Source organism: Phoca vitulina, unplaced genomic scaffold, assembly GCF_004348235.1.
Source record: "Phoca vitulina isolate PV1807 unplaced genomic scaffold, GSC_HSeal_1.0 scaffold63, whole genome shotgun sequence".
Lineage (NCBI taxonomy): Eukaryota > Metazoa > Chordata > Mammalia > Carnivora > Phocidae > Phoca > Phoca vitulina.
Genome location: NW_022589766.1, coordinates 5,105,420 through 5,131,429, shown reverse-complemented (window position 1 = coordinate 5,131,429; position 26,010 = coordinate 5,105,420). Strand labels below are relative to the sequence as shown.

The following is a 26,010-nucleotide window of genomic DNA, read 5'->3' as shown; positions in this document are numbered from 1 at the left end:
ACCCCCACCCCCCAAATTTCACATTTCTCGGAATTTGCAGGGCGCCGATGTCCTGAGACATCCTCAGAGCCCGGGCTCCTGCCGGCTGGTGCGCGAGCAGGCACAGTTGGAGATGGGGGGGCCGGGGGAGGGTGGTGAGGGATGTGGGGGGAGCCCCACGGGGCCTCCTCGCCGACCCCTACTGCTCCCCCCACCCCGGCAGGAGCCCCCCCACCCCCGGCGCCCCTGCACTCCCAGGCGCTCCAGGCCCCGGCGGGGGCGTTCACACGGAGCTCCTGCGCTTCATGAGGCCGCGGAAGGTGGACAGGCTGTGCAGGCCCGTGGACACGGAGCTGATGGCGGAGCGCTGCGCCCCGCTGCACAGGCAGCGGTGCGAGGGCGTGTCGCTGTAGCGGCCGCCCCCTCCCGGCGACGAGTGGCTCTGCTCGACGCACGTGTCGGACGTGGAGAGGTCCCGCGGGATGATCATGGGGATGGAGTACTGCAGCTTCTCGCGGCTCTTGTACCAGAGGCACGAGCACATGGACTGGAAGTGCAGCACCTCGGCGTAGACGTTGCGGAAGCCGCCGCCGCCGCCCGCCGCCGCCGTGGACGAGCCGGTGTCCGTGGTGTGCGCGCTGCCGCCCGCGCCGCCGCCCGCGCCGCCCCCGCCGCCCCCGCCCGCCTGCCCGTTGCGCGTGAGCAGCGCGCGGTGCTCGGCGTCGCGCTTCTCGTCCTCGGCGTTCATGGTCATGAAGCGCAGCACCACGAGGTTGAGGAAGGCGCCGATGACCGTGAGGCCCGTGAGGATGTACACGAAGCTGAAGGCCACGTACTGCGGCTGCGTCTGCAGCGCCTGGTCCTTCTGCAGCGCCACGTAGTCGCCGAAGCCGATGGTGGTGAGCGTGATGAAGCAGTAGTAGTAGGCCTGGAAGAAGGTCCAGTGCTCGTAGTAGGAGAAGGCGGCGGCGCCGATGCACAGCGTGCTGATGCACGAGAAGAAGCCGATGAGCACCATGTTGGCCATGGACACGTCGGCGCGCCGCATGCCCAAACCCCTCTTGGCGCGGTGCAGCAGGTACTTCACGAAGGTGTTGATGCGCTCGCCCAGGCTCTGGAACATGACGAGCGTGAGCGGGATGCCCAGCAGCGCGTAGAACATGCAGAACACCTTGCCGCCATCCGTGCTGGGTGCCGCGTGGCCGTAGCCTGGGGGAGAGCGGGGGAAGAGGAGAGAAAGCACTGCGCTGTGGGGCTGCTCTTCCAGGAACCCTGCCCCCTTCCCCGGGATCTCTGCCCTCCACCTCCCCGACTTTGCAGATTCGGGCTTCTCCTTCCAGCAGAAGAGAGGACAACACACACTTATGGGCGCGTCCTTGACCCCGTACACTGTGCCAGTCCTTGTTGATGCTCTTGGTTGAGTCCGTAGGGTAGGTAGGAAGGAAGGAGGAAACAGGGAGGGTTAAGTGACTTTTCCAAGGTCACACCCTTTGGAAGTAGAGCAGCCTGCGTCTGAACTACACAGTCTGGTTTCAAAGACCTAACTTTTCTAAATCTAGAGTGGGAGCTGACACAGAGAATTGAGGGAGGCAGCAGGGATAGGGTGAAGGGTGCTGGCAGGTCATTTGGGAGACCTGGCTTCTAGTGCAGTGTCTGTGGGCTTTGGACCTGTTCCTCGTCCTCTCTGGGCCTCAGTTTCCTTGACTGTAATGGGTGGAGGTTGGACATCCCATGATTCAGTGTGGAGGGAGGGAAACTGAGGCATGGATGGCTCCTTGATGATTTCCCTGCTGCCAGCCAAAGCTTATGAGAGGTAGTTGGCAACCAGGGTCCACCAGTCTCCCTGAGGCAGCTGGCCGACCAGTGTCAGGGGAGAAAGGGGACATTGCCTCTCTGTTAGCTGGATGAATGATGCTCCAGGATCTTCATCAGCCACCAGTCTGGAGCCCTGGGGTCATCCTCTGTGCCTGGCCCTGAAGTAGGGTCTGTCGTCATGGAGAGGGGGCATTGCCCTTGTTAAAGCAGGGACCCTGCCTGTCCTTCCAGGTATTACTGTCACCAGCCAGACAAACCCAACCCCTGTCTCCTTTACACTGCCCCCAGCCCTCACTGAGCCAGGAGCCATGCAGAGGCAAAGCCTCCCTCTGAGCCAACCATCAAATGGCCTTAAGTCAGGAGTTGTGCCTGGAGACCTGAAGGGGAAAAGACCCTGGATGGGAACCCAGAAGCCCTAAGCACAAGTTCTGGCCCTGTCACTAGTGGCTGTGTGACCTTGGGCAAATTACTCACCCTATCTGAGCATGTTTCCTCATTTGTAAAATGAGGTCTGCTGGTCCTGGACCTGCTTTTTTCACTGGGCTGTTATGATATTTATTACTTTTATTAATAGGATTACTATAACAAAATAATGCTGGTTGGCAGGATTTCCAATTTTTCCTCCTCTCTAAGCCTTATCAAAAATGTAACCAGATGCTGCTTCTTCCATGCAGTTATCCAGGATTCCTCACTGGAAGTGATCTTCTCTGCTTTGAGTGGCACTGAGAATGTTTAGCTTTGAACTCCAGGGCCAATTTTACCACCATCCCTGCTCTGTCCCCTGGGTCCCCCAACTACATATGTACAGCTAAACACTGGCTGGGGGTAGCGGGGTGGGCACTGCTCTACCTTGTCATGCTCCTTGCAAGCTTCCCCTCCACATTGCCAGCCATGCCCGTGGAGTAGGCCCAAAACATGTGGACGGCAAGGTAGGGTACCATGTGCTTTAATGTCTGATCTGAATTCCCATCCTGACTCTGCCGTGGACAGTTTTTTGTTTTGTTTTGTTTTTAAAAGCTGTGAGCCTTAGTTTCCACAGGTGTAAAATGGGGCTAATAAGTAGAACCTGTCTCCCAGGGCTTTTTGGGAGAAATGAATGAGATAATGTGTATGATGCACTTAGCCTAGAGTCTGGTACGTATCAAATGGTCAATACTGGCTCACGATGATTAGCAATGAATGAAGGGCCAGATTTCCCTCACATTTCCAGGCTGGGGGGCAGCTCAGTTCCAGTCAAGCTGGCATCTCTAGCAGCCCAAGGCCATTTGAATCTGAAACCTCAGGCAGACCTGGGGACAGCTGCCTGAACTGTGTGAGGCTGTGGACTCCCCTGCTCCCCACCAGGGCACCGAGCTGGTTGACTGTGTCACTCTGTGCCAGGGGCCTGGCTAGCTGAGCTGTTGAGCCGCCAGGCCTGGCCTGTCCGCATCCCAGCAGGGTGAGAACAGATCGTGCCCGCCAGCTCGGCCACGGCAGCCAGACCACAACTCACCTCGACAGCTGGGCAGGCCCTGAGCCAGAGCTGCTTCTCATCCTGTCCTCCTCTGTCCCCCGGGGCCGGAGCCGGCGCTGCACTGGTGGGGGAGGGCGCGGCACTGTGGATGGGGCCGGACAGGGATTGGGGAGCATGGGCCCAGCGCCGGCTTGACCACATGCTGCCTGTGTGACCTTGGGCAAATCCATTCCCCTCTCTGGACCTCTTTTGCCTTGTCCGCACTCTGGGGGTGGGTTGAGCTACAGCTGTTAATACCCGCCTGGTGGCCCGGCACCGCGCCGTCAGGGGGAAAGGAGAGACTGGAAGTGCAGGTACTTCAGAACCTGTGGGGTTTGTGATGAAGCAGTGGTGATGGAATCTCATAGGGGAAAGGCCGCCTGAGAGTGTGGTCTGGGGGTAGGGCAGCCTCTGTGGGGTCAGCGAGAAGGACCCCCTCTCGCTGCCACCACCACCTCGCCCCGTGCTCACTCAGAGGCTCCGACTTCTCTGGGACCCATGGGCCTTTAGGAAAACCCAGTGTCTGCGGGCCTGGCAGCACTGTGGCTGCCCACAAGGTCCCCCAGCTGCAGAGAGGCCCTCTCTGGTCTGAATACCGCCCATGTCCCCGCAGACATGAGGCCACCTTCTTCCCCTGGGCTTGTCGGCACACTGCGACCTCCCTGCCTCGCCGGCTTCGATCCTGAGTGCCCTTGTGTTTTCCTAGCTCCCAGCCAGAAGGGACAGCTCCTTCCCCTGCCTGCCCCCTGCTGAGGTGCAAAGCAGTGGCACGTCCGGGCTCACCCAAAGGCTCTTATCAAGCCAGAGCCTTGTGCCCCGCTCTGTCCACCGTCCTGTCCAGGGTGGCCCCAGGCTGGATGTGCCTCATCCTTGGGGTCAGATGCTCCCCCCCCCACCCTAGGCCCACCCTCCCTCCCTCCCTCCCTCCCTCCCACAGGCTGAGGCTTAAGGTCTTATCCTTCAGATACATTTTAAACTTTAATCCTGAAAAACTTCCACAAGGCCATTATTATGACTATCTCTGTTTTATAGCTGAAAAAGGCTGGAGAGGCCTTGTGAGTTGGCCAAGGCCTCTAGGACTTTCTGACTCATCTCTCATTCCGATGCCTCAGAGCCAATTCATCACCCAGGAACAGTGACCAGGATGGGAAACTGAGGCCCCGAGAGGTGAGCCTTCCACTTGGAGCCTCTTCCTTGGGCACGGCCCTGAGCCGGATGTGGAACAAGTGGCGACAGGAGCACGATGCCCGGGGAACCAGATGCTTCTGCAAGTACCTGGCCCCGGCTCAGCATGCTCCTGTCCCTTTATCTGTTCTCTTGTCACTGGGTGAAAGGGCAAGGGAGCTATGAGGACCTGCTGACGTGGGCGCCCAGCTGGGAGGTGTGCCAGCGGGGGTGGAGCCAGTCCCGGGGGGCCCCGAAACTTCTGGGAAGTAACTGGGAATTTGGCAATGCCTGTCTGCCATCCAGCAGGCCCGCCGCCTGCCTGGGCCTTGCCCACACCGGGCGTGGGTTTACGAGAGAGGGGGCAAAAGGTAGTCCCCACCTTCTCCTTGCTGTCCAGCTCTGCGAGTCTTTGGGCGAGGGGCTCCATCTGTCCTTGTGTGTCACTGACACACACGGAAGCTGGCGCTCTGGTCCGAGGACCCTCCCTCCCAGGACCTGATGGACCGGCCAGCCAGAACTCATGGCCCGACCATGAGACTCTAGCCACTGCCTCTCAGAGCCCTGGCTGGGGCTGTCACTGCCCCCTCATCTCCCAGCCTCCCTTCCTGAATCCACCAGACGTACGAGTTCTCGGAGTCAGGAAAGTGCTTCGTGATCCTATGACCCAGTCCTTCTGTTGTACGGATGAGGAGATAGAGGTCCAGAGAAGGAAAGTGAGCTGCTCGAGGTCACACAGCCAGTGAATGGCAGAGCCAGGACTATACTCCACACTCAATGCTCTGTCCTCTGCCCTGTGGCTCAGTGTGACCAAGGTTGACTTGTTCATTCAACAAGGGCCCAGCAGCACCTGCTTGCGAGCAGCTCAGCTAAGAGATGGCCCTGGAACCTGGCCAGAGGCATGGAATTCACCTGAGGAAGCCAGGTGGCTGGACATATCAATTAATTATGTGGTCAGACATAAATATTGATTATGGATATTTGGGGCAACAGGAAAAATGAGAGGTGGGAGGAAGCCCTGGGCCTCAGTTTCTCTGTTTTCCTCCTGATATCACCAAGGAGCTCAGAAACTGGCCAAAGCTGTCTTCCAGGCAGATGCAGAGGGTTAGGGCATCTAGTGGCTCCCCCCCAACCCCTGCTCCTTACTGGATTTTCTCTCTCGGTGGCCTGTTTCCTTCTAGTCAAAGCACAAATAGCCAATCTGAACCCTTGGTGATGGCCTTGGCTGGACTGGGCTCAGCTGCCTGTTCCCCACTGCTTCATGTGCTCCCCCAGTCTGAGTGCCTGACCTCCTACCCCTGGCTTGGCTGGCTACAAAGCCAGAACTCTGGCCACAGCCTTGGGTGGAGAAAAAAGCATGGGGCTATGGAGGCAGGAGATCTGGCGGTCTGGCTTGGCCCTGGCCATAACCACTTTTGTGTCTTGAGCAAGTCCTTTTCCCTCCCTGGGCCTTGATCTTCCTCCTCTGTGACTTGTGGGATAGGGCAAGATAAAAGGTTTCCATTATCTTCCCTGCTATGGATACCTCTTAATGATTTTTTTTCTATTAACCCACCCATTAGTAGAGTCTAAATTTTGAAAGACGTTATTTATGAAGTACAAGGTGTTGATCAGTGCGGGGAGCTGCTGCATAAAACAGAACAGGCACTGGATAGATCATTGTGAAAGCAAGAATTCATTCTTTCCCCCCATCAGAATGAATTAAGAGCAGCCCTGCCAATCCGAACTTCTGATTAGTATGGGCTAACTGATTCTAGAGACTGAATTAAGTTACTGTTATGCTTTTGAAATACTGAAAATAGGTTATTTCTATTTTCTACAGGGGATCTTGGCAGGTTGGTGGTGCCCATGACTGCCCACAGCCTGCGAGGAACTCATCTTCGGGGACCTCGGTTTCCTCATCTGTAAGATGGGACCCATGATCCACAGACCTCATAGAGTTGCTGCGGGCATTTTGAGGCTTTGGCAGACTTAGGATGCTTAGGGCATTGGCATCAATGAATATTAATTATGAGTATGAATATTTTGGGGGAACATCAAGATTAGATTGTCTTTAAAGTTCCTTTTGGCACCAGCAGTTTGATTCGTGTTTCCCCAAGTTAATTTCCTGGAACACCAGTTCCAGGGACTGCTCATAACTGTTGGATGCAAAGAGCGTTGCTTGGTTCGATTAAATGAGATGAATGCTGAATTTAACAGGACTTGTCATCACTGGATTTCAGTGTAGATTTTATCAGCGCCACACACGGGCTAAGGTGTGAGGCGGGTCAAGTTGGGGGAGTGTGCTAAGTGTTCCCGCTTATTTGACCTTTGAGCGCTTTCCTTACGGTGCGTGTTGTCGGACGGGTGTTCCTGGAGCAGTTTGGGAAATGCTCGTCTCTAGCATTAAGAACTCTGAGGTCTTCTCTCTAGGTCTCTGACTTTGAGAGTCTCAGATGGCCCGTCTCTGGTTGGCCCGGCCCTTCTGCAGATTAGAAACACGCAGCCCTTGGTAGTGCCTGGCTGCATCCTGTTTCCTGGTTCCCTGTAGACCTAGTTATCTAATGTAAATATGGCACCAGCCAGGCTAATGTTTGCCCTGAGGGAAGATGGATCAGACCTGTGGCCTGAGGCACCCAAAGGCTGTGAACTCCGGGCCAAGCCGGGCTGGTGCAGAGGTGGACAGGGGAGGGGACCCGCCCTTGGAGCTGCCCCAGGCTTGGTGGGGCAGCCGGAGAGAAGTGGGGGCTTGAGGGAGACACAGGCAGCTCCAGGGGACCAGCTGTAAGACGCAGGTGCCCCAGAGGGTAGCCGGGCCCTCCTTCGGGGCCTGCAGAGGGTAGTCAGGCCTGAGCCCTTCGGTGCCCTCAGAAAGGCCCACTGAGCACGCTGCCTCCTCAGGGGCCTGAGGCGCCGACAGGGAGCCGCCCCCTGGGTCTGGAGATGGCAGCCCTGTGGAGCCAGGAAGTGGGACAGGAGGCTCCACGGGAGTCTAATTGGTGTGTTAAAGGAGATGAGGCGGAAGGAAGCTGGCAGGAGTGCCCAGGCCCTTGGAAGGAGGGAGGAGGCTGCCGGGCTGGGCGGAGACAGGGAGGAGAATGCAGGCCTTCTCCTCCAGCCGCACTGTCCGGCTCTGACAACGCCTTTCCCAGAACCCTCTGGGATCTTCCCTAGTACTCGAGGCTCTGCTCCCCCTGCCTGGCTACAGTGCCCGCCTTTCTGCTCTCAGGTCTAAAGAGGAGTTCTTCAGGGCTCTGGGCTCCCAGGGGGCCAGCAAGTCCCCTCAGTGTCCAGCGCAAGGCCTGGTGGGAACCGCTGTTCGGAAAATGCCGTTCAACCCAGAGAGCTTCGAAGTCTGGGGTGCAGAGTTGGGGAGAGGAACCTCCCCTCAGACACCCAGCAGGGGGAGGGGAGGTGGCCTTGGCAGGAAGGCCTTTAGTGACTCATACCTCCTGTCCTTCTTGTGGCCCCAGGCCCTTGCAAAATGAGGTCAGCTTCAGGGCTCCAGAAGGAATACCCCTGCCCTAGGCCTGGCGAAGGCCTGAGCGAGGCCTGGGAAACCACCAGGGCCTCATGGACCTGGGCTGTGGGGGAGGGACCAGTGTGCAGAACTCCGTCTGGAGTTCATCCCCTCCAGGCTAGAGCTCCCAGGAAGGACAGCGCTGCCGCACAGCACCCTCCCTCCCTCCCTCCTGCCCCTTTCCAAGGCCTCTTTCCCATCTTCCCAGCTCCTCTTTCAGCTCTTCTCCCCATTCCCCACTGGCAGGTGCTCTCCCTACCCCTGCTTTCCCACCACACTTGGCACATGGAGGCCCACTGCTCTCTCCTCTCTCCCTTTTCGCTCTACCCCATCCACAGGAGCCCCACTGCTATGATTCAGGGTCCTCTGGACTAGTACAGCCCCTACCACTCCCATCCCCCCCCTCCCCAGGCCCACGTGAGATTAGGGGGAGCTAAGGGGGAGGGTGCTGGTGTCATGGAAAATCCCTGCGGCAGCCAAGGTCAGTGTTTGCAGACACAGCCTGGCCTGGAGCCAGGCCTGCCTCCCTGGCCAGCTCCCTCCGGCCTATCCCAGAGGCTGGCTTTGCAAGGGGCTCTCAGAGGCACCCCAGGGCTGCTCTGGGTGCTTGGGGCCGCAGGGCCAATCAGTCCCAGAGGGTGAGAGACTCTGTAGTTCAACCCACTCATTTTATAGATGAGTAGACTGAGGCCCAGAGAGGGACAGGGACCGGGACATCGAGTCACTAACAGAGCCAGGACTGGCGTCCAGGGCCTCTGTCCCAGTCAGTCCTCACTGCAGAGAACATCCTAAAATCTGTTCCAGTGGACCAAGGAATAACGAAGGCTGTTGTCAAACTCCATTAAATCAGGGGCTGGCTTGAGGTTGGGCTAGATCTGAGATTGGCAATGGGGCCCAATGGGGCCCAATGGGGCCAGGGTAAGTAGACCCAGATGATCAAACCATGGTCCTTGACCTCAAAACGCTTTGTATCTGAAGTGAATCAGATGAAACATCTCAGTGGAATACTTTGGAAACTTCAATGTCTTGTACAGAGAAGAGGATGATAATGTGTATTGTTATATACATTGTTCAAATGCATGGCCTCAGAGGGAATTATCTTAGGGAGAATTTAAGACAGGGGCTGAAGGAGGGCTAGAGGTGGAGAACTTGGGTTGGGCTATCAGGAGGGGCTTCCTGGAAGAGGCGGCCTTTGCCCTGAGTTCTGAAGGTTGGATGGGAAATGCAGGGTTCTGACAGAGGGGAGCTGCTGAAGCAAAGACACAATGCAGGAAGACACGTGGTACAGTAGGGGCAGAGAAAATGTATCTGTCTGAGGCTAGTGGGCATTCTCACAAAGTGGGGGAGAGGGGACCGACAAACTCTCAGGAAGGCAGCTTCATGATACGCATCAAGAACCTTAGAAATGTGTCTGCCCAGTGACCCTGCAATGCCACTTCTAGGAATCTCTGCTGGGAAAATAACCAGAGATTGGAACAAAGATTTATGAACAAGGATGTTTATAGCAGCATTTTCATTGTGAAAAATTGTAAACAGTCCAAATGTTCACCAATAGGGTTTGGTTAAACATATTAAGGTATATTTATGTGGTGGAATATTGTGCAGCCACTCAATATACTCTTCAGGAGTCTCTTAATTACATAGAAAACCACCATAGAATGTTAAATAAAAATGGCAGGATACAACACTATGTGTAACGGGATGCCATACTAAATATATAAATATAACAAATGTATTCACACACATAGAAAGAAAAGCTGGAAAGAAATATACTAAAAAGCTCATAGAGTTTATCTTTGAATCATGGGCTCATAATTAATATTAATTTGCTCTTATATATTGTGTATTTTCTACAAAAATCTATTACTTTTATAAGTAGATACCAACGAATATTATAAATCTAACACCAACAAAAACTCTGGAGTTCTCGGAGCAGAAAAGTTCACTTGAGCAGCGTAGGTTGGTAAGAAGAGCAAGGGCTAAAATGTGAAGTGCTTTGAAGGGTAGGTGCAGGCGTTCAAATCTTAACTTGAAGGCAGTGAGGAGCCACTGAGGGCTCCTGAGTAGGGGAGGGACATGTCAAAGAAGGGTCGAGATGGATTTTCCTTGCATCCCGGTTCAGGGGGTGGCAGTGGGAAATGGGGGGCAGGAGGTTTCATTAGGAGGCCTGTGCATGCATGGTCCTATTGTCAAGTGCTCAGGCCTAAACTGAGTTCAGGAGGGGAGAGAAGAGGGGAGGGATGGAAGAGGGGAGGGAGGAGAGAGTAGATACACAGCGTATGGGATGCTCTTGCATTTGTGGGCTTCAACTGTAAGCTCGGTGAGGGCAGGGATTTTGGTCTCTTTTGTTACTACTATTTTCCCTGCACCCAGAAAAGTGCTTGGCACGTAGCTGGCATTTAATTACTCTCTGTTGAATGACGCTGTTAGGGAAGGGAGGCATCACCAATGAGCCTGAGAGGTGAAGGGGGCGGAGACAGGGAGGATGAAGAGAGCCTGAGGCCTGCAGCGGGCGGGGCCACACAACAGGGCAGCAACCCCGCTTGTCCTCGGAAGTGCGCTGACCCGGGGCTTCTGGGCTCTATTATAGGCCAGTCACTGTACCAGGCGGCCGTGGCCCAGGCCTCTGGCCTGTCTGCATCCTTATGACCAATTGGCCAGGACATGTGTGAACTCAGAACTTCTAACAGATTGGATCTGCTGGGGTTTTAATTAAACGAATCCACCAGGGACAGTCTGGCACGGAGAAAGTAATTCTACAGCGCAATAAAGTGGACTTGGCCATCTCAGCAGATGGCTGGAGATGCCAGTCCTCCTCTGTGTGCTTCTTGAAAGGCTGTGTCCATAACTCTGGCATCTGGCTGGCCTGAGTCCTACACTTAACACTCTCTGGCTCTTTCTGTTTTGCCCGTGGAGGAGAAGCAGGCGCATGTTGGCATCTCCTTGTCAGACTCCCCCAAAAGGGGCTGAACTGCTTCCAACAAGAAACCCTGTTGTGTCATGGGAGTAACTGTGGCCAGCCCAGATGTTCCCTGTTGGCTGCACCATGTGTCCTGGAGTTGAGCTTGTCCAGAGCCTGGCTGCCTGAATTCTCACCCTGCAGGCAGTGTGACGGGGGGGAAGCAGGGGCGCCGAGGGGCGAGGTGCACGGAATTAAAGAGCACCCAACCAGGAGTCAGAGGCCTGGCTCCCATCCCAACTCTTGCCACCACCTTACTGTAGGATGGGAGTTGGCAAACTTTCTTCTATGAAGGGCCAGATAGTAAATATTTTAGATTTCCTAGTCCATGTGGCCTCTTGCAACTACTCAGCTCTGCCATATCAAGGCAGCAGCCAAAGACAATATGTAAATGAATGGCTGTGCCTGTGTTCCAATAAAACTTTATTTATAAAAACAGGCGGTGGGCCAAATTTGGTTTATAGGCCCTAGTTTGCTGAGTCTGCTGTAGGGCCTTTGCGAAGGCATGCCAGCGTCCTGAGCCTCAGTTTTCTTACCTATCAAATGGAATGTTAGATTAGGAGGGTATTTCTTCTCTGACCAAGTTGTATTTAAGGATTTCATAAATTGCTAGCTCCCCCTGTCCCAGGCACCGTGCAGAGGCCTGGAGGAGAGAGTTGAGTTTCAAGCAGGGTCTGGAGCCCAAACCTGCATGTGAAATTGGTGTCCACAGCCCTTTGGAGGCCACAGCTGCATTTCCACATTGGTGGACACTGCTCATGCTTTTCTCCGTCCTGATGGGCGTCTTCTCTTCCATCAAAGCCCATCTCAAAAGTCATCCCCTCAGTGACACCTCCCCTGATCCTACCCACCTAAACACATCAGTACTCCTGGAGCTCTTCATTCATCACTCGCCATGCCTCAAACATTCATCCATCCAACCAGCAGACTTTGTGAGTCCTTAATACGTGCAGTGCTCTTAAGTTCTAGAATAAGAATATTTTCTGTTCAAACGCGGTTCTCTTTCCACTGCCCCAGGCTGTCTGTCCCTGGGCTCTTCCATGGGAATGAGAGTCAGAAGATCTGGACTCTGCTTCTAGCTGTGCCACTGGGTGATCACGGGAAATACCCTGCCCTTTTCTTAGCCTGGAGGCCCTCCTGTGGGAAGCAACGAGGCTGGAGATGTTCTTGAGGCCCTGTGACATTCTAGGATTCTGGACCTCTAGAGGGGCCATGTACCCTGCCCCACAAACAGTGGAGAAAGCACTGTTGCGTCCCCAGAACAATGGCTCTGAGCCTTTGGGCGCACATGAGATGCACAACTGCTGGGGCCCGCATGTCTGCGGAGCTGCCCTTGCTGGCCCTGAGTAGATGCTGGGGATCCCGTGAGGACCCCTGCACTGTCCTGGGAGGGGGCTGGAGCTCAGCAGTGCTCTAAATAACGCCCCCCAGCTGAGGCAGAGGGACAGCCAGAATCATCTCTTTGGGTACCAAATCGTGCCCCGCACCCCACCCACATCCAGCCTCCTGGCACAGGAGGCCACATGGAGTCAGGGAGGAGACGGCCACATGTCCCATCTGGGTGTCCCAGGGCCAAGATGGGCCAGGGCATCCAGGGAGTCTTTTTGGTCCCCAGGTTCCCCCTTACTGACTGCCGAACCCTTGAGGGACCCCTCACCGCACCCGCATCCAGCCCTGGAGACCAGTCTCCTGGGGCCTCGCGTCTTTGCTTCTTTTTGCTTTTTTGGCTGCTTCTCTGTTTTGTCTTCCTTCTCTTTTCCTTTTTCTCTCCTCCCCCTTCTCCTTTTCTCGTTTTGTACTCTCAAGCTCCCCCTGGACTCTGAGGACAGTGATGGTGTCTCATACTTCTTGGGAGCTCAGTGCCTGGCGCGCAGTAGCTGAGAATACTGGTGGGGGGGGCTGGTAGGAATGTTGTAGTGGTGGTAGGAACAGTGGCAAATAACAAAGCTTGCATTTACTGAGCATTTGTGTGCCGGGCACTGTACTAAGGGCTTTCCACATATCATTTAATCTTCACAACAACTTACTGAGAGCTGTATTACCTCCATTTTACAGGTGAGAAAATGGAGGCACAGAAAGTTCGCAGAACTCATTTAAGACCACACAGCTGATGAGTGGCCGAGTCAGGGTGCACATTCAGGCCTGCGGCCTTGGGCAGCCTGGCCGATGTTAGTTGATTAGATGCTGCATTCTGGAAGGCAGGTGCCTGGGTTTTCCTGCTGAGGAGACTGAGCCGAGTGGCTGGGTGACTCGGACAAGGCCACACAGGTATATGGCAGACAGGCCTTCCTGCTCTCTTCCTTCCGTGTCTTGGTGGTCTCCAGGCCTTCTGGACCGGAGTCAAAGCAGGTGCCCTCTCCAGCTACCATTCCTCCTCCTTCCCATCCAGGCCCTTCTCCCAGGAAGGTGGACCTTGGCATGCCGCAGAGGACACGCTCCCCGGCCAGAGCCAGATGGCAGGAGGCAGTGGGGTGCTCCGAGCCTGCCCTGGAAGAGGGGGGGCACAGCCCCTGCAGTGGCTGAGTGGGCAGCAGGGGACCCAGGAAGGTTGCAGCACCGGGCTGGTCTCAAGAATATCAGCTGGAAAATCAGCGAGGCCAAGATGGCTTCTTTCCCTCTTAGCTTGTCTTAATCAATCAATAGAGCAAACCTCCTCCTCGGCACCAGGCACTCTACTCTGCGCTGGGAGAGGACGCAGGGATGAGGATGGCTCGGTCATGCCCTCCGGGAACAGAAGCAAGCTGGGGGCAGCTGAGAGGAGACTGTCCCTTAAGTAAAGACCTTCCCCAGGCTGCGCTGAGTCTATGCCAGAGGCACCATTCTGTGACGGGGGACCGTGGGCACCCAGAAACCAGAAGGGAGGTGGAAGGCGTAGCAAGCTTGCCAACACTCCTGTGGCTGGGAACGTGGCATGTTCTGTTCCTTAAAGCATCCAGAGATGTCCCTGGATACCTGGGAGCATTGTCCCGGGCGGGCGTGAACACCTGGCTGGCGTGCGGCCTACTCCACCCTCCTCGTCGCTAGAAACCGTGCCAAGGTCACTGTCAGAGCCCATACTGCCCCCTTCCTCCTCCTCCATGTCCTCCTCCTCCCCCACTTCTGTCTTCTTCCTCTTCTCCTCCTCCTCCTGCTTCTACCATTTACTATTTTATTTAAGTAAACTTTTAATTTTAGAACAATTCTAGATTTACAGAATTATTGTGAAGACGTTCCTTCCTTCTTCAACATTCCCCGCCTCCCCTATGCTGATGCGAAGCTGGTTGCTGTGTCTGCCCCCCCCCTCCCCGCCCCCGCCCCGCCTTCTCCCTCCCTGGGGCCTTCTGAGGAGACTTCCTCCAGCTCTGGCCCAAGAGCATCCCTTTCTCTCAGCTCTCTGCACAGCATCCGTCTCTGCCACTCACTTGCCTCTCCTGGCGGACGCTGGCATATTTACCCACCTCCTGATGCACAGTGGTGTCTTTGTGAGCAAAGCTTCAGTTAGTCAAGTCTACGCAGGAAGCAGGGAGGGGGCTGGCCGGCCTGGGGGCGCTGGACACTGGACCAGGTTTCTATGAGGCGGTTGGCTCCCTGGGTGGAGACTTGCCTCCCGGCCCCCCACTCTGTGCGGCTGGCTGTGGGGTGGCAGGTGGGAACAGGGAGAGGATAGAGTCCGAGAGGAAGAGGGGGGAGAGCAAGGGGGGGCATTCCCAGGCCAGAGCAGAGCCTGGGCTTTGTCTGCCCTTAGCGCCTCTACAGCTAAGGGTGACAGTATCAGGTACCCCAGTGCCTTTGCATTAATTATCTCCAGTCCTCGCCATGACCTTCCAGGTAGGCATCATTAGCTCCATTTGATGAGGAAACCGAGCCTCAGGGAGGCTAAAGAGCCCGGGCCTAAAGTCATAGCGATAAAAGTTGGCAAAGCTAGGATTCAGCATAGATCTTTTGGCCTTCAGAGTCCAGGCCCTGTCAGGTGTCCCTGGGACCATGCAGTTTGTTGAGAGAGTGTGGAAAATGTGTCCAAGGGGCCATCATCCTAAGATCACTGTGAGCCCTTCAGGGCAGGACAGTGGCTGTTCAAACCATGTGAGGAGGGAAATGGTGTCCTTCCAAAGGCTGGTCCTTTCTGTCCCAGGGAGCAGCCCTCTGGAGGTCTCTTTGCAGACTGCTGGGATGCTTCAGTATGGCCCTGAGCCGGACGGAGCAGGAGGTGAGGAGGGGGCAGCAGCAGGGCAAAGGGACAGGGCCCTGAGGGAGGCTGTCTTTGGTGGATGTGGCTGGAGTCCCTGCCCCTTTCCTGGGACAACCTTAGTTGAGGGCCTAAGCAGCCCCTTTCTACCACGTGACCTTGGCCTAGGCCGCAGTGGGTTGGACTCGTGGTGGCCCCCGATCCAAGAGGACCGAAGCTATCAGCTGCGCCAATCAGGTCACCTCTCCCAGGGACTGGGATTCCGGGCTGAGGGGCTGGTCGGCTTTTGGGGGCTGAGCTGCAGGGTTATAAAGAGTTGGGTCCTAGGTGGGACCACTGTGAGCCGAAGTCACACTGGAGTTAGAGTTGCAGGGGAAGAGAAGCCAGAGTGACTGGGCACAGCAGAGATGGGCGGTGTCGCCCGAGAGAGCGGGAGGGAGAGGCCTGGGCTTCTGATCACTGGCCCTCCCACTGGCTAAGCGCTGCTGTCCCCTTTTATTCGCACTGGTGCAAAGGGGCCCTGTGCCTCGCTAAGCTCCAGCCGCTGTTCATGGAGGGGCTAGGCTCCCAAGCCCTGAACAGGGTTTGCTCCCTGCGAGGTGACGGCACAGCAGAAGGGCCCTGGCTGGGTTTCAGAAGACCCACCTGGGCACAGCACTCTACAGTGTTGAGGAACATTCCTGTGTGGCCCACTGGGCAGGGGTGGTCTGCATTCAACAGCCGGGGACAGTGAAGCCTGGGCAAGTGGGTGTCTCCCCTAAGGTTATAGCCCCAGAGCTGGACCTGAGAGCCAGGTCCCCTGATTCCAAGCCTGCTGCCTCTCCCACAGCTCACACTGCCCCTCTGATCCCCTGTCTTGCTAGGTAGCTCGGGGGCCTGGGGTTGAGAAATACAGTGTGGAAAGTACCTAGTACAAGGCCTTGCGCATGGAGAGTCTCAGGAGGTAGGAGCTGTTACTAATGCTATTACTTTTTAAAGCACAGCTCTGAGCTGCCACCCACCACCCAGAAGCCTTCCTTAGTTCCCCAAATGTACACAACACAGTCTGGGGTGTCCTCGCCCAGCACACAGATTGTCGGGCCACAACCTTACCCCCTACCTGGCCTGCTCTCTTCTCACTCCAATACTTCCGGTCCCCTCTCTTGCCAGGGTTTCCAACATCTTTCCCGCACCCCACCTCCGAAGCTTCCTCATGTTGCCTGGAATTCCCTCCCTCATCTCTCCTGCCCCCCAAAGACAACTCCGACTCTTTGGGCCCACCTCCCCCTGTCCCCCAGCTGGAAGAATGGCACCTTCTTCTGCCCTCGCCACTCTGCCAGGTGGTAGGTTTTTGCGTGGAGTTGGGTCTCTCTCCGCTGGCCCACCTTGCCCAGTGTTGCCAGTGGATTCCCAGCAGATGTAGGAAGCCGGTCTCAGTGACTGAGTCGGTTTTGGTGGGGAGGTCTTGGAGTGCGTGTGGCCCCTGTAGGCCCTGTCTCTACCACCTGCTTGCATACTCTCCTTTCTGGTCATGGATAGTGGCCCAGACAGCTCTGGGCTGGCAGGGAATTTGGGAACAGATGCCAGGAGATGTGAAGGAGGCTTTTCTTAGGCTCAGCACTCTCCCCAGGGCTCAGGAGCTCAGATGGTGCAGGTTGGCATAGTGCCAGGAGCAGAAGGACTCCAGGCAACACGGACTTCAGCCTGGAGCCAGCTGCTGGGACCTTCTCTTCGCCTGAGCCCGCCTGCAGATGTGGTGTCCCCACCCCCACTAATCATGTGTGCACCCACAAACACATGCGCATACCCGCCCGCTCCAACACCCCGCAGGTCCCCGCAGTAGCCTGCTGGCACCATTCCGTCCACCATCCGGGGCAGAGAATGCAAGAACCAGATGGGGTCCCGGGCGGACAGGGAAGCAGGAGAGTCTGCCCCTCAATAAAGGGAGAGGGAACCCCTCACAGGACCTGGCCTCTGGGCCCTGCTGTTCCTTCAAGTCATTAGGATTTAAAGAAGTCCCCAAATCCAGCCCCTCCCCCACAAAGACAGACTTCTCGGAGGCTAAGATTCCATCACTCTCCATGGAAACACATTTCACCAAACCCTACGCCCTGTCAGAAATACTCCTTAGGCGGAATGAAATGACCAAGGCTCAGGCCCTTCCCTTTCAGCCTGTTGTCCTCATTGGAGACAGCAGGTAGCTGTCCCCATCCTTGGGGACACTGCCCTTCACACAGAGACACAGAGGCAGATGCTCAGCCCCCAGCCTGCCTCCCTCTGCCTGACTCCCCCCGGGCTTGCCATCTCTCTTCTGCCCTCTGATTGCCCAGCCTTTTCAATGGTCTCTGCCGCTCTGCCACCTTCCAGGCCCTCCATCTTCACTGCTGTTCCCAGTGCAGAGTTGGGTATAAGAGGAGAGTGACTTCAAGGCTCCTGTGGCCTAAAGAGGCTGCCTATTTATCCACTGGTGTCCTGAGAGTGCTTTTTATAGTGCCAAGAGCTCCACGCTGGGCAGTGTCCCCAGCACCCGGCCAGTCTCCCCAGCTGCTGCTTACAGTTCCGCCCGCCGTGCCTCCCCTCCCCAGCCCACCGCACCCCAATGTGAAGTCTGGGCGAGCTAGCTTTCTCTGCACTTGACTTTATTCAAATGATAAATGCCTCTGTCACTGCTTCCTCCTCCCGGATTCAAAACAATACTAGCTGACTTCTATATAGTGCTTACTACGTGCCACATTGTTCTAGGCGAGCAAATACATGCTCCTCTTTTAATCCTCAGACAACCCTATTTGGTACGTGCTATTATTATCCCCATTTAAAGATGCAGGAGCTGAGCCACAGCGAGGTGAAGTGACTTGCTCGAGGTCATACAGCCAGAACATGGCCGAGTGAGACCCTCCTTATACTGCTTCTCCTGTTCTTTTTGTGGGCCTTGCTCCCTTCCCGCTTCTCCCATTCAGAGGAGGAGAGAACCCCCCTTCCCAAGGCTGACCCCCTAACTGCACTCTGCCCCTGAAGAGCCCTGGGCTCTTCCTCCTGGGCTTTGCTTCTGGAGGCACACGCTTCCCCCACCCCCCTCCCCTGCCCCCATTTGGCGGTATTTTCAAACTGTCGTCTGCTGGTGTCTCACTATTGGCCTCAAGGTTTTTCAAAAAGAGAAGGGAGGGAGACAGGCCCACCATGCTCTTTCCTCCGTCTTACTCTCCACCCCCCCAGAGAATTGCTTCCCTCTCACCCCTCAGGCTACCCTCACTTCACCAAGACTATGCTTGCTGAAAACCTCAGGAATGTCCTGAGTACCAGAGCCAGTGAGGAAGGGCTGCGCTAGCTACGGCACTCTAGGACAGATTAGAAAAAAATGGGCCCCTCTGGGTGGATGCAGCCTCTGGGAGTGCAGAGCTTGGTGAGGAGGCTGAACTTCGGCTTCCCAACCCATCAGCTGGATTCTTTGGGACAGTGCACAACCTGGACAACCACACATGGTGGTCTTGGATGTTGGCATCCTGATTTGCTCTTCGTATTCTGGCCACACTCAGCCCTGATGGCCAGTCTTCCTCTGACTTCTTTCTGGACACTCCCCACTCCTGCTTCTGCTGGTTCTTTGCCGTTGCACCTGATGCACCCTGATTCTAAGAGTGGGCCAGGACTCTGCCTGAGCTGCTCTGATACTGGCCCCCAGGGAAGGCCACCAAGAACTCGCCTCCGGCTCCACCCCACGTTCCACCTGGCTGAACCAAGACACCCAGGTCTGGTGTGGCCACCGGAAGGCACCGTTCTCCTCCATGTTGACGCTCTGTGTACTGCCTGATTCCTGTCAATGTCCTCATGCCTCAGTCAGCTGGACTGAACACCTTGCCTTTCCTTCCTCTTTTCCCCCACACCTGGCCCCAGCCATTCCTCCTTCTTAGCCCTGTCCTTTCCTTCTGTTCCGCTGTGGTCCAGGTCCTCACCCTTTCCATTCCGGGCTTGGCCAGTGGTTCCTGACCTCCCCAGCAGCTTCCAATCCCTTCCGCTAGCCTTCCCCACACCAACTTCCCAATTATGCTCCACTCTGCTCTCTGCTCAAAATGTCACTCTTCTGCTCAAAAAAGCTTCCATGACTCCCCATTGCCTACAGGGAAAGAAGCCCAAACTTTCAACCTGCCTTTCAATGTCCTCTACCATATGTCATACCTCTCCGGCCTTACCACTGCTCTAGAGCTGAGGAAAGCGTTTTGGAGCTAACCCTTGTCAGTGCTTGTCCACAGCCGAGCTCTCTGGAAGGCTGCCAGGGAGGAGGTGGGTGCGGGGAGGTGCTGGGGGGGAGGTGGCTCTGCCCTCGCCACGGCCATACCAAGCAGAAGCTTTTGATGGACACCAGCAACCTCGCAGCTGCCCCGCACCCCAGGCAGCCTCGGGCAGCCTGGAGTAGAGCTCGGCCAGGCTGTAAATGTGGAAGGCTGGTCTTAGGGCACGTGGGTAAGAGATGAAGGCCACTAGGGAGCCTCTGGCAGACCGGAGTCCCTCGCCCAGGGAGAAAGGCAGGGCTTCCAGAGAGTTCAGTGGGACAGTGTGGGGGCGGGGGGAGGCATTTTTGAATGGGGAGTTAAGCCCAGGATTCCCTCCTGCTTGTGCGACCTGCAGTTTGCCAGTCAGGAAAGCAGGTATGGGGATCTCCCTCCTGAGGAAGCTGAGGCTTGGGCAGGTGAGGTGACTTGATCAAAGTCATGCAGCATGTGCATCAGAGGCAAGACAGAGATGTGGGACTTCCTGGCAGGGTCGCCCGCTGCCCGCCCACCTTCTCGCCCCAGGCTGGGCCCAGGCTTTCAGAGCAGCAAGAACTTCCTTGCCCTCCAGTGAGGAGCTGGCGCACTCTGGCACCTGGTGGGGGGCCCTCGAGGAGGGCTGCGTCTTGCCCTGCTCCTTTCCTGGCCCAAATTGGCACGGGCACCTGGGAAGGGCAGCTGGCCAGCCACGTGCCAGTATTACTTTAAAAATAAACCAGGGAAGAACAAGGCTTAAAAATAACGCCGGGGATGTGTGAAGAGCTAATTACTACTGCAGCCCCCTGTCAGGACTTCGGGGAGTGTGGGCCCCCTGCTGCCCGTGTGTTGGGTCCCCTCTGCTCATCTCATCTCTTCCAGTTGGGGGTCAGGTGACAGCACAGCCAGGGGCAGGCAGGGCCTCCGAATCTGAGGGTAGAAGCTGGAGCTGGTTCTGGGCACCCTGGAGGGCCCCCTTTACCTCCATTGGGAGACAGAGGCCGGGGAAGGAGGAAAGCACCCAGGTTGGGCAGACAGAGCCATGTGCCCCACGTACTGGTAGGGCTTCTCTTGACCCTGCTTAGCTCTGGGGTCGCCTCATGACTTTCCCCTGGAAATCAGCCTGTTCCAAAAGGGACTTTGGGGTCCTGCCCCCGCTCTTCTCGGAAGTGCCCGCAGGTGGTGGTGGCGGCCAGGTAGCTCGTTTGCCAGTTACGCCTCCCTATTTAGAACTCCTGATCACCACTTCTCATGTGGACCATTCTCTTGAGAACTTTGAGGCCCACCTGACTCAGCGGGGTACGAATGCATGGCCCTTCAGACTGCCCACTCCTGGCTGCCTCCACAAGCATCTCTGGCCCATGAGTTCCTGCCTCTGGACCCTCAGTGCCAAGTGGAGGCTGGACTGCAGCCTGGCCCGGCCAAAGAGCCCCCAGGCTCTTTCCCGGAGAGAAGCAGCTGGGGAGGCAGGAACCACACTCCCGTCCCTCGCAGACTGAGGCTCCCCCAAGGCCCTCAGAAAGTCCTGCACATCCCCCCCCCCTTTGGCAGAGGGTGTGAGGACATCCTGCTGTGATGGGGGTGGGGTGGGGAGGGGACATGGGGCCCAGCTGAGGACGCAGCTGAGGACAGACTTGCAGGATCAAAGAGAAAAGGCAGGCTTACCTCAAGGAGGGAGGCAGAGGCCAAGACTGCTGGAAGCTGACAGAAATGATCAAAGGATGAGGATGGATGGGGAGGCGGGAAGCAGCAGCAAGGGGAGACAGGCCGAGCTGGGAGTTGGTTGGGGGCTACTGCACAACAAGGGGCTGTGGGGTCAGACAGGCCTGGACTCGGGTCCCTAGCTGGGCGCCCTGAGCCGATAACCGATAACCGTGCTGGAACTCGGACCTCATTTGCATGATGGACATAATGATAACCACTCATGGGCCTCGGCAGGAGGGCTTGTGAAGCATTTACGAAGAGGCCTGGGGACGGGCAGGTGCGATGTTGTGTGTTCTCTCCACGGCCTCTCTTGGACTCTGGTCCCTCCGTTTGACCTCCAGCTCCACAGATAGGAAAGTCGCTCTTACCCCCTTCTCCCGCTCCCGGAGCAAGCCATGGCCCGCGGCCCTGGGTTTCCAAAGTCAGTGACTCCCAGGGCCACCAGGCTGCCAAATGCACTGGTTGTTTCCCTGTGGCCATCTGACTTGATTTCCCAGCAGTAACTGGCAGCTGATGGCTCCCTCTCTCCTGAAACACTCTCCAGGTTCCTCTTCAGGGTCTGGCAGGCCCCTGTTCCTGCTCCCTCCCTCCCCGTGTTGGTGGCGGGCAGAGGGGGTGCTGCGTGCTGGCCCCCGCTCTTCTCCCCTGCTCTCCCCTCTTCCCAGCTGATCTCATCTAGCCACAGGACTTTAAATATTCTTTCCGTCTGATAACTCCCAAATGTGTATCCCAGCTTTGACCTCTCCCTAGAGCTCCAGGCCTGTCTGTCTAACTGAACCTCAGGGACTTGTACTAAGCATCTCAGAATTAACCTGTGTGTCTAAAACAGAAGTCTCAGCTCTCATCTCTTTACCAAACCTGTTACTCTCTGCATGTTTCCTTTTCCATCTCAGACAACGCTTACCCTCCATCCAGTCGCTCAAGTCAAAGACCGTCCTTGACTATCCTCTTGCCCCGATGCCCACAGCCCTCTCCCTCCCTCCTCTCCCCCCAACACACGCATCCTGTCCAGCATCAGGTCTGGCCCCTCGGCCCTGACGCACGCCTTCCATCCGCGCCTGCCCACCACATCCACTGTCTCCACCTGGGTCCAACCCATCCTTGGTAGGCCTCCCAGCTTTCCTCTTGAACTACAGCCGCCTGACCTCCACAGAGCAGCCACAGTGATCTGGTAAAAACTTTAGTCATATCACGTAAGGACCCTGCTTAAAACCTTCCAGTGACTTCCATTACACTTTGAGTAAAACCCAAGCTCTTGACCATGGCCTCCATGGCCCTGCAAGCTCCAGCCCTTCCAAGCTTCCGCCTCTAGGCTTGGTGCGCCCGCAGCTCACCACCCTTTCCGCTCCTGTTCCTCAAACATGCCAAACTCTGGCCCACCTGGGGCTTTGCATTTGCTGTCCCTCCCCTCTCCTGGGCTCTTCAGTGATTTTTACATCATATAGACCCCTCCCTGTAAGGATTGCCCATCCCTCTCCCTACTACATCCTCTTGGGTTTTTTTGATTTAAAAAGATGTATTTATTTAATTTTAAAGGGAGAGAATGAGGGGGGGGGGCAGAGGGAGAGAGAGAATGTCAAGCAGACTCCCTGCCGAGCAATGAGCAGGGCTCCTTCCCACCACCCTGAGATCATGACCTGAGCTGAAATCAAAAGTCAGATGCTTACCCGACTGAGCCACCCAGGCGCCCCACCACATCCTCTTGTTTTATGGTCTCCTGGTACTCCCTACCACTGAGATGATGTTTATTTGTGATCATATAACTCAGTTTATTGACTACCTACTTCCTCTGAAATGTAGACACCGTGAGGACAGAGCTGAGGCTTTGGGACCTGGAATGGTGCCTGACTCATGGAAGATGCTCAGAAAAATGAAGGGAATGGAGGGATGACCATGTGGTTATCGAGGGAGTGGGAAGGGCCAGGAGGCTGGGTCTGAGGACTGGTTCTATTAATGAACTGCTGGTGGCTGGGGCAGGTCACTCTCCATCTCCCCCTGCCCCTGGCTCTGGGTCTCAGGCTCCTCATCTGGAAGAAGGAAGTGTTGCCCCGAATCAGCGATTCTCAAAGAATCCAAAGGACCCCGGGGATGGCTGCGATGCCATCCAGTGCCAAGCTGAGCCCTGGTTCTGCACGAGCATGCCAGTGTCAGCACCCCGATCTCACCCTTTTCTGGCCAAGGCTGAGGACGATGCTTGCCACGACCTTCAGTTGGTCTGTGTATGCTCTGCACAGGTAGTCATGTGATGTCCCACATACATTTTGAGATACTAAGCCATGGTGGGGACCCAGGGGCTAACCCCGGTCCCTCAGAGATCGAGCAGGTCACTGGTCTAGCCAGGATGTTGAAAGTTGGTCCATGAGCAGGACTTTAGCTCCCAGGGCCCTGGGGGCCTCCGCGCTAGCCTCGGGCCGGGATGGCAGGACTGGCCACCCGTGTACTCACCCTGGGCCGGCTCAGGTCCAGAGGCACCCTGGGAAGAAGAGTGTCTGCAGCGTCTCTCCAGGCCATCCCCCGTCAGACAGCAGGGGCTGGGCTCAGCCTGCTCTCAGACCACGGCTGCCTCCCACATGCCACCCAGGACTATTGCGGGAGCTGCCAGCCGGGGGGACCGCCCTTTCCGGTGGGAGGCTCCTGCATTCCAGCTGTCCCAGGGGTGGGGCAGTGGACTTGCGCTTGCTGATAAGCGGGGCCTTGGCCACAGTCACAAATGCTCTCTTTCTGAAAGGGGTGACTTGGAGGGCCGGTACAGAGCTCTATTCTTGGGACTGGACACAGAGGAAGTCCCTCCAGGGCTCAGCCAGCATGGGGTGAAATGGGGACAAGACTACAATCCCGGGTAGTGTGCTTCTTAGGAGGGGCTGGGAGTAGAGGCCAAGAGTAGGTCCACCAGAGACCGTCAGAGCTGTAAGGGGCTCAGACACACCAGCCCAATCCCTCGCAGATAAGGCCGGGGAGTGGGGGTTGGGACCTGCTGTGGGTCACCCAGGCAGTAGGAGCTGAGAAACAGTGGAGGGGATCGTGGGTCCCACTTTCCTTAGCTCAGCTGCAGTAAGCTAAGTCATTAGTCAGGGCTCTGAGAAAGGACACACAGCCCACCTCCGTGAATCGGGTGGTTGACCCTGAGGGACAGACAGGGGACCTCAGGGCCTCTTTGGTGCCAGGGAAGATGAGTGCTTCCAACTCTGGAGTGCTGAGCTGGGCATGACACCCAAGGGGAGGGCTGCCACTGAATTTGGGTCCAAGTTTCTCTCTCTCTGGCCCCGCTTGGAGGTGGATGAAAGACCAGGAGCCGCCCCAGAGGGTCTTATCCTGTCTAACCCTCCCCGTGGAAAATCCATGATGCAGGGTCATACTGAAGAGGGGGTCACCTGGCTCAGCCAGACCAAAGGCCCCCAATTTGTTCCCAGGTGAGTGATGCTCACATGGCTGAGGGGTCTCGCTGGGGCTGACCCCCTTCCCTGGGGTCAAGAGCAGCCTGAGAGCTAACGCTCTGAAGGTGGAACCTGTCCCTAGGACCTCACTGAGACTCTCAGTCCCCTTTACTTCGGGGATGGGGGCACTGGCCCTTTCTCCTGGGGCCACCCACTGACTCCTGCTGTTTCTGCCACCTGGCTCACCCCAGGAGCTTTCGCTTGTGAACTCCAAAGATTTTTCCTTAGCTGCCCCCTTGAATGTTTCCTAAGTACCAAGGAAACCCAGAAAGAAAATGCTAGCCCCTGGCTGGCAAGCGGCCCAGCCTCTGAAGTACAGAATTCGATTCTAACCAGTGCTCTCCTCCCCTGTGCTTTCCAAACCTGGCTGCAGATCCCCTTCACCAGGGGCTGTTTAAAACTTACAGGCTCTGGGCTTAGTTCGGGCCTAATGAATGAAGTCCGACGGCCAGGCCCTGACTCGCATCGTTCTGGCTCCAAGCAACGGCTGGTACTGGGACAAGAGTCCTACTCGGTGCTCAGGGGGGAGCAGTTAACTTGGCCAAGTCGCCCCTGACAAAACTCCCTCTCTCACTCACTGGCCACTCCTAAGAACCGTCACTCTGTTCTCATTTTTAGGCTTGGGTTCCCCTCCTTTTCAGGAAGATGGCATCGACAGATGCATGAAACTAAGACCACCCCGTGACAACTGCCTTCCCCCAATACTGCCCCTTCTGTCCTCCGTAGGCGGACTCGCACTTCTGCACCGCCCCCGCATCCATGCCATGGGAATAACTGTCTAGGAGGTGAGGGCACCCGTGTTCGGTGTGGGGGTGGGGAGGGAGTGGCTTAGGTTTGGAGGGTCCTGGGTTGACTCCTGCCTCCACATCATGCCTCAGGATCGCGGGAAGTGACCTGATGCTCTCTGGTTTCTTCACTGGCAAAGTAGGAGTAATGATACCTACCCCTCTGGGTCGCCAGGAGCCTCAGAAGAGGTACCATACGACCAAGTGCCCAAGTGCTTTATAAGCCAAGGGCTGTGCGTGCTTTACACTTCCCTGTTCTGCCGCTTGCCGGCAGTCGGCCTTTGTGTGCGTTCCCTAACCCCTCTGAGCCTCGGGTCCTTGTCTGTAACGTGGGGATTGCAACGGCGCCCCCGTGGCCGTGAGGACTGAATGAGGTGATGCGTGTAACAGGCTCCGCCCAGAGAAACCTCCCAGCGAACGGCAGCTATGGCTCCTAACCGTGGAAACTGAGGCCGGCCCTGTGGGGAGTAGCTGCTCCACCTCAGGTCTAAGATCTGGACCAACAGCCCAGGGCAGACCCCTCTGGTGCATCAATCTGGGGCTTGCTCCCGCCTGCAACCGCCTGGCCCCAAGGTCCCGGGGAGCTCCTCTGCGCTAGCAGGAGGCCTGGGGCCGTCCTGGAGGAGAGGGCCGTTTCCTGTCTGAGAGCCTGGCGTCGTTCTTTCTGGCCTGCTCTACTGCTCTCTGGAGAGAGCCCCCCAGACAGTCCTGTGGCTGGCGGGCTGGAATGTGCCTCTCTGGATGTTTCTGAGATGGTTATTTCTGCATTGGAGCTGTGGTCAGGAGGCCCTACACAT

General features: G+C 56.5%; 1 protein-coding gene across 1 annotated transcript in view; it reads right to left on the bottom strand.

The window, feature by feature from the left end:
- Window positions 1-213: 213 nt before the first annotated feature.
- KCNK3 (potassium two pore domain channel subfamily K member 3) overlaps window positions 214-26,010 on the bottom strand; it is a 35,712-nt gene continuing 9,915 nt past the window's right edge. The window contains exon 2 of the mRNA XM_032391654.1: window positions 214-1,188. Coding sequence (XP_032247545.1) covers window positions 263-1,188 — 926 coding nt within the window. The 3' untranslated portion in view covers window positions 214-262. The remainder of the gene's footprint in view (window positions 1,189-26,010) is intronic.